This window comes from Atta colombica, unplaced genomic scaffold, assembly GCF_001594045.1.
Source record: "Atta colombica isolate Treedump-2 unplaced genomic scaffold, Acol1.0 scaffold220, whole genome shotgun sequence".
In the NCBI taxonomy this organism is placed as follows: Eukaryota; Metazoa; Arthropoda; class Insecta; order Hymenoptera; family Formicidae; genus Atta; species Atta colombica.
The window spans coordinates 798,889-806,151 of NW_017259317.1; the positions used below are offsets into that span (position 1 = coordinate 798,889).

Genomic DNA, 7,263 nt, shown 5'->3' on the forward strand with positions numbered 1-7,263 from the left:
GGACGAAATCCAGATAGACCATATACAACACTTAATGTAAATATCATAGATAAGGATATAGATACTGACAAAGTGGGAGTGCAGAAAGAAACACCAGGTAGTGCGAACGAGTTAGTTGTCCTTTAAATTACGCATCATACACGCCGATAATATAAACTATTTTTAAATTAAAATTACTTCAAAACATATAATTATTCCAAATTATATAATTATACGTAATTTATGTTATTATATAAATAATATGTATAATTCTATTTTTTTTATTGAAAGACGGCACGATATACATAAAATATTTGCACATGTCTGAATCAAAATCATACAGACGTAGGATTATGTAAATAATGCATGCCATGACATTATAAAATTTCTTCATGCATCGCCAATTACGCTAACAGCTGATTTTGTTAAAATCCATTCTGTTTATTTTTCACATAGGATACATTTAAAGCAGCCTCCTGTTCTTCAATATAACTATATTAATGATTTCTCATAGAATTATCAAGTAAAATTTGTAAAATACAATATACTGCCTATTATAAATTCTTAATCTTTTTCTTTATAAATAATTATAGTAATAGTCACACTGTTTGTTAATTTATAATATTCAGATGTCATTCTTTTGAATTAAATTTAAATATTACATTTGTGCCCTTTCCGCACTAATTTTTGTAGTATTCTGCATGACTGCATGTGTTGTGTGTATATATAATACATGTAATACATAATCTAAAGGATTTATGGAATATTTACAATATGTACATGTTAATAACGATGTCGTTCAAAATCACTCGATAATTTTTATTCCTTTCTTGTCATTATTAATGATCAATTTATCATTTTTTTCTTCTTTCACAGGACACACTACTATTTCGCGAAGAATGAATATTTCATTCTCACCCTAAAACTTTCTGGAAATAACTTCATTCAACTTTGAATTTTCAGCGGATTATAATGAATAATGGTAAAAAATGGTTCTGGTCAGATCTTTCACCTTATCATAGACGAAACGACCGTTATGTCTTCATTTAAAGTTTTTACGATCATACGTCGTTGCATACAAATCCAATTAAACTGAAAACTAATTACAGAAAAACTTACAACTCTTAAAAAATAGGCTCCGCCATGTTACTATGATTCCATTCGCTCTACACTTGGCCAACCTTAGATTTGCCTCTGGCGGCGTAAGAAGTGCAAGGATTACAGGACAACTGTTTGCTTTAGAGGTCGAAGAGGAAGACTCTATAGTTTTTTATTTCCACGTGATATACGCACTAATATCCTTGAAAAGTTAGATTATCCAAAGTTCGTGTTCTATTTCGTGCGTCTACGTTACCACTTTTCCCTCTGCAGCAAAAGTTGCGATCTTACCTGGGCACGCTCCCCCTACCTAATGATTTAGGGTTGGCCAAGCTCTCACTCATGCTACGAATCGAGATCGTCCTCTCTCTGGCTACTAAAGTAAGATACCAAGCCGCCAAATTCGCCGGTCCCATGGTCTTCATCATTCGGATGCGATTGTTGCGGTGGCGCCTGAGGCGGTCCTTGAATCGATGGTTGGTTGTCTGCCGGCGAGGAGAAATGTTCCGAAGGATACGGTGAACTCTGGTAGGCAGCTGCATCATCCGCTGTAGACATTGGCGGAGGTGGCGGATAGGCACCGTAGTGATAATTGGGTGGCGGAGGCGGATGATACGGTGAAAAATTACCGGGCGGTCGATTGGGAGGTGGTGAAGGTTGCTGCATATTGTGATTTACAGGCGAGGCATTAGTAAACGGCGGCATCTGATGCCTGGGTCCCATAGGATTCTCGGCAAACCTAGCCATTGGTGGACCACTCCGCACATATGGTGGGGGTGGCGGTGGCGGCGTTGGACCACCCTTGGCCAGTGGGCTACCAGCTGACGGTGGAATCATCGCCGGTCCGCCGGGCGTCAAGGGCGAACTGCGATCTCTATTGGTAATGGAAATCGGTCCACCACCCGATGGGGATGGGTCCATTGGATGGTGTGGCGTATGATACATTTGCGGCCCGGGTACTCGCATACGCATTGGTGGCGTGCCCGATCTGACCGCGGCAAAATGCGGTGGTATAGATGATTGACCTGCCTGTCTATAAGGGGATGGGATCCTGGCACGTGGTTGCATCTCGTATCCCGTTCGTGGACCGCCCATTATCTGTCCACCAGCGTTGGGTCCACCGAAATATTTGTGGCCCATCGCTGCCGCCGCCGCGGTGAATGACTGTGGAGTGCTGGAAACCGGTTGGGACTGAAGCATTCTTGTGATGACGGAAGACTGTTGACCGGGTAGCGATGGATAAACTGGCTGCGAATTTGGCGACTGTGTTGATGGAGGGCCTGGTGTAGGTACGGTACTCGCTGGTGGTGTGGAGGGCGCCGAACCAGATGTACTACTACCTGGCGTAGGAAGAACGTTTGGTATATCATTCTGTTTCATGTCTGAATTCGAGTCAGTACCCATGCCGATCAAACCAACTTCGGCCGCGGCTTTAGCTGCCGCTTCCGCGGCTCTAGCCGCTTCCATTGCAAGAGTCTTCTTGCCTTTACCACGACCTCGTCGTTTCGGCTTCACTGGAGTGCCATCCGGATTGAAAAGTTGTCCATCCGGTCCAGTCATAAGAGACATGTGTCCTCCTTCAATACTCCTATCTGTTTCTGACGTCAGACCCGTAGATAAGGTACCAGGATTCATGTTGTGTGACATATTACTCACGCCATCCGGCGTGCCAACTCCACCGATGGCCGAAGCCGGCGCGATGCCCAGATTTGATGCACCATCTCTGCGCATCTGTTCAGCAAGGATCTCGGCTTTGCTGCGACGTCCACGCTTCTTTTTCTTGGGCACCTCACCATCCGTTCCTTCGGGTGCGTTGGGATCTCTCTGCCTCTCTGCCGCCAGTATCTCTAGAGCCTTCAAACGGGCTTTTTCCAACTTCTTAGCTTCTCGTTCCTCCTTTTTCTTCTTTTTTGCTATTTCGATTGCCGCTAGCTCCAACTGTCGACGTCCGTACTCTTCATCCATCATCATCTGCTCGAGCTGCTCATCATCTAGATCAGCCAGCTCTCCGGCACCAAGACCTGTTAATGAACCTTCAGGAACATCTCCGGTAAATGAACTTGCTACTGACATCGTCGTGCCTGCCAGTCCTACATTATCTGGAAGATTCTCATCAATTTTAGATGCTATGTCACCAATAGGATTGTCCATAACTGCGCCAATCATGTCTCCATCCATGTCATCCTTCAACTTTTGCTTACGTCCTCTGTTCTTGCTTCCTGGCTTCGGTCCAGGTTTCTTTCTTTGCTTCGGTACGTCATCAGATAATGACTTACGTTTTGCTGCAGGGCTTTTACTATTACGTGATTTCTTTGTCTTCAATGACTTCTTAAATTTTAGGGCATCCTTCTTAGGAATATAATTATCTCCTAAAACATCAATTAATATCTATAATTGTATAATCATTATTATTTATATTTGTACATTAGATGAAATATTTAATAAATTATAATAATTTTCAGAAATAATCTCTTTTGTAATTTAAAAAATGAGTTGTACGTTGTATAATACCAATATCGAATGGCAGTTAAATATAAAAATTAAATCATTAAAATATAAAAATTAAATCATTATTAAATCGCTCTAAAATCTTAGTGAACCGTTATTATATGTCAAACGTAAGTCACAATAGAAAGTTAACAAGAGTATAATAATTATATGCAAATGCATGGATAATGCACCTTATTTAATTTACACATAGCTATTATACTTGCTTATATTCTTGTCAATGTATAAAATGAATAAAATTATATTCCTCTTTTAATCAATTTATAATTAATTTCAGTTATAATTGAAATATGTTTTGGAGACAACTGGATATTTATTTACATAAAAAAGATAAAACATCTTAATTAAAGAATATAAAAAATAAACTGTCAAACTATTTAAGGAGAAGCATAATTCAATTCAAATTTATAAAATTTACAATTTCTGAGACAATTTTGCCATTATCAAATGAAATGAATTATATAAGGAGATAAAAAGGTAAGGATGGTCATAAGTTGAGAGACAAGGAAAGAAAAAAAATTAAAAGATAATAGGTTTAGAATAGGAAACTGTTTGTTCAATTCATACAGTCTTACCTTTTAATATATTTTTAATTATCAGGAAATAAGGACCCTAAACAATCAAGCTAAATTTTTAATGCTGAAATAATTCTAAAACATGAATTTATATACTACATATATGTAAGCCTTTTTAAACTGCATTCCGAAATTGTTTTCGGTCTTGACGCAAGCCGATTAAACTGTAGTATCACAAATTAAATTGACAAGCGATTTAATAATTTAATGTTTAATAATTTAATGTTTAATAATTTAATGTACACGTGATCTTTAGTATACGTACGTCTAAATATATAAGTCATTGCAAAGAATCTTATTAAATTAAGGCCTTGGTCTAAAGGCTTAAGACGCTTTGATTATATTACGATTTATTTATATACAATTATAGTTGTATAATTATAGTATATATACAATTATAGTTTAAGGACTACATATATGTAGTATACAGGATATATCTGAAATAATGCCCATTACCATACAATGCGATTTCTAATAAAAAACTGAGTCGATAAGTCCTCTATCATTTTGTAATTTCTGCAATATTCTTTTTTAGTTACCCAATGAGTAAAATGTCTAAAATCGATATATAAGACATAACATATAAGATATTTCTTAAAGACAACTCTTTAAGATATCTTTAAGAAATATCTTCAAAATATTTCACAAAGAACACTGAAAAATATCTTAAAATTATTTTATACTTATTTTAGATACATCCTATATAAATTTACACAGAATTATTTCATCGAAGATTTAGTTTGACCATTATTCTTATTTCTTAATTGTGTAATTACATTACATTCTTATTGAAAATTTCATATTGTTTTTAACTGTCATTCGATATTTGTTATATACAAAATTACGTACAAAATAATAAATTTTTGTTAACATTGATAATAATCTGATTATTCTTATTATTCAGAGTATGTTTAATTGTTTATCAAATTTTTCATATAAATTTTAGCAATAATCACTTAGTTCGTAATCTATTATTATTAAATTTTTCTTCTGTAAAATTTGTTAAATATCTTATTTTATTTTTTACTTATTTTATATAAAAAATTGCTTCTGCTTTGATTATATTACGATTTATTTGAATATTATATTATAAAAATTATTTTATAAAAATATAAAGATGTTATGTTACCTGAATCAGAATCCTTTTCTCCATCATCATTCATATCATCAGCCTCATTCATTACATACTCATCTTCGCTTTCACCAGTCTTTCTCATCATCAATGCTTTTTTCAGTTCCTGTAAAATAATCAGGATTTGGATACACATGATAATTTCGTTAAAGTTAAAAGTCACACACCTCCTCACTATCTGACGCCATTTCTTCTCGATAATTGATCTTTCGTCCTCGAGTCCGTCTGCCTAATATTTCTTCTTCTTCTCGTTTGTTTTCGTCTGGAAGTCCACCATAAATAATCTGTAAAGAATAAAATTTGATAAAATTAATATTGTTTGAAAATGGATACCTATAATCAAGATTAGCAACAATATCTCATAAAAATATCGTTACCGTTTTTTTTCCTAAAAAGCAACTCGTTATTGTTACTTGATTGATTTGCAAAAGTAATTCGTTACCGTTACTCAAAATATAACGAGTCATTACTTTTTCGTTAATTTTTTTTCTTGATACTAATAGCGTCTTTGGCCCGAAGTTTGCACTAACCTAGGTTGAAGTAATGTTTCGTGCTCTCCTATTGGTAGAGCATGTAACGTCAATCAATAGCAAAACATTTTTTAACCCAAGTTAGTACAAACTCGGTCGGGCCAAAAACGCTATAATAAAATATTATATATAGTGTTTTTAATTGACAAAACTTGTGCACACTCAGCGCACATTAAAACTGTTAGTGTATTGTACACTATTCTAATCTGAATGTAAAAATGAGATATCTCGATTGATAAAACGTTTAAAGTATATTTTATCAAAGCGTAATAAAAATTTTAGCGTAATAAAATGTATTGAAGATTTCGCGATTTAACTCATTTCTAAATTTTTATTAAATAGACATCTTTACGTCAATTTGTGTTACAACGGCTTTAAAGTGCACTGAGTGCGCACTAACTTTGTCAATGAAAAACGTTATTATATGCAGATTTTTGCGATAAATATAAAAAAGATATCAAAATTCTCTTTTAGTAGAAGAATAAAGAATAAAAACTGAAGAAAAAGAATAAAGCTCAAAAATTGATATATAAAATTACTATTGTCTTTCTTTTTCCTCTCTTTTAGAGTAGAGGAATAAAGCTCAAAAACTAATAAATGTACACACGCACGCATGCACGCACGCATTTATTAGTTTTTGAGCTTTATTTCTCTACTAAAAGAGAGGTAAAAGAAAGGTAATAGTAATGATTTCATTAGTTACTTTTTTCAACAACAAATATAACTGCATTACTCAGAAGAAAATGTAACGTCGTTATCCATTCGATACCGAAAAAAGTAATTTGTAATGCTAATGACGTTACAAGTAACGTTATTCATCAACTCCGTTCATAATCAATCGTTAAATAAAGATATGAAATATACATACTTTTCGTCTAATACCAGGAGCTTTTTTCGGTTTAGGCACAATGTCCTAAAAAATAACATTAAATATTAAACTTTTGTAACAAGAGTTAATTAAAATGTACTTACCTTTTTGATTTTTTGAATCGGTACTATTTCTGACGGCTGCTGAATTTGTGGAATCGGGACATCTGAAGCAGCAGCAGTTGCTGTTGCTGCTGCTGTTGCTGCAGCTGTTGATTCTTCTTGTAATCTATCATCTTTTATTTCAACATTGCCTTCACCTAAAGAAGTTTCAAAATTTTCTGGTTTATTAACGTCCATTATCTCATTTAGAGTGGTATTGAAATCTTGTAAATTAGGTTCACATTGTGCTTCAATTTTCGGCTCATCTTCTTCATCATTTTCGCTCTGATTATCAGATTCTATTATACGTTTTCTCTTTTTTTTCTTTTTGCCCTTTGTTTTAGGTACTATCCTGACTCTGGATGTTGATATTGTTCTGCTTCTACAATAATTTCAAAAATAATATTTTAAACATTTTTCTGTATAATAATGTTTTTAATATATTATTTTTAATATATTATATATTAATATA

General features: G+C 34.2%; 1 protein-coding gene across 1 annotated transcript in view; it reads right to left on the reverse strand.

The window, feature by feature from the left end:
- Positions 1–1,405: 1,405 nt before the first annotated feature.
- Positions 1,406–7,263, reverse strand: part of LOC108687908 — a 17,708-nt gene continuing 11,850 nt past the window's right edge. The window contains exons 11-15 of the mRNA XM_018193949.1: positions 6,795–7,173; positions 6,691–6,735; positions 5,460–5,576; positions 5,290–5,398; positions 1,406–3,446 (exon numbers count right to left, since the gene is read on the reverse strand). Of these exons, the coding sequence (XP_018049438.1) occupies positions 1,423–3,446; positions 5,290–5,398; positions 5,460–5,576; positions 6,691–6,735; positions 6,795–7,173 (2,674 nt within the window). The 3' untranslated portion in view covers positions 1,406–1,422. The remainder of the gene's footprint in view (positions 3,447–5,289; positions 5,399–5,459; positions 5,577–6,690; positions 6,736–6,794; positions 7,174–7,263) is intronic.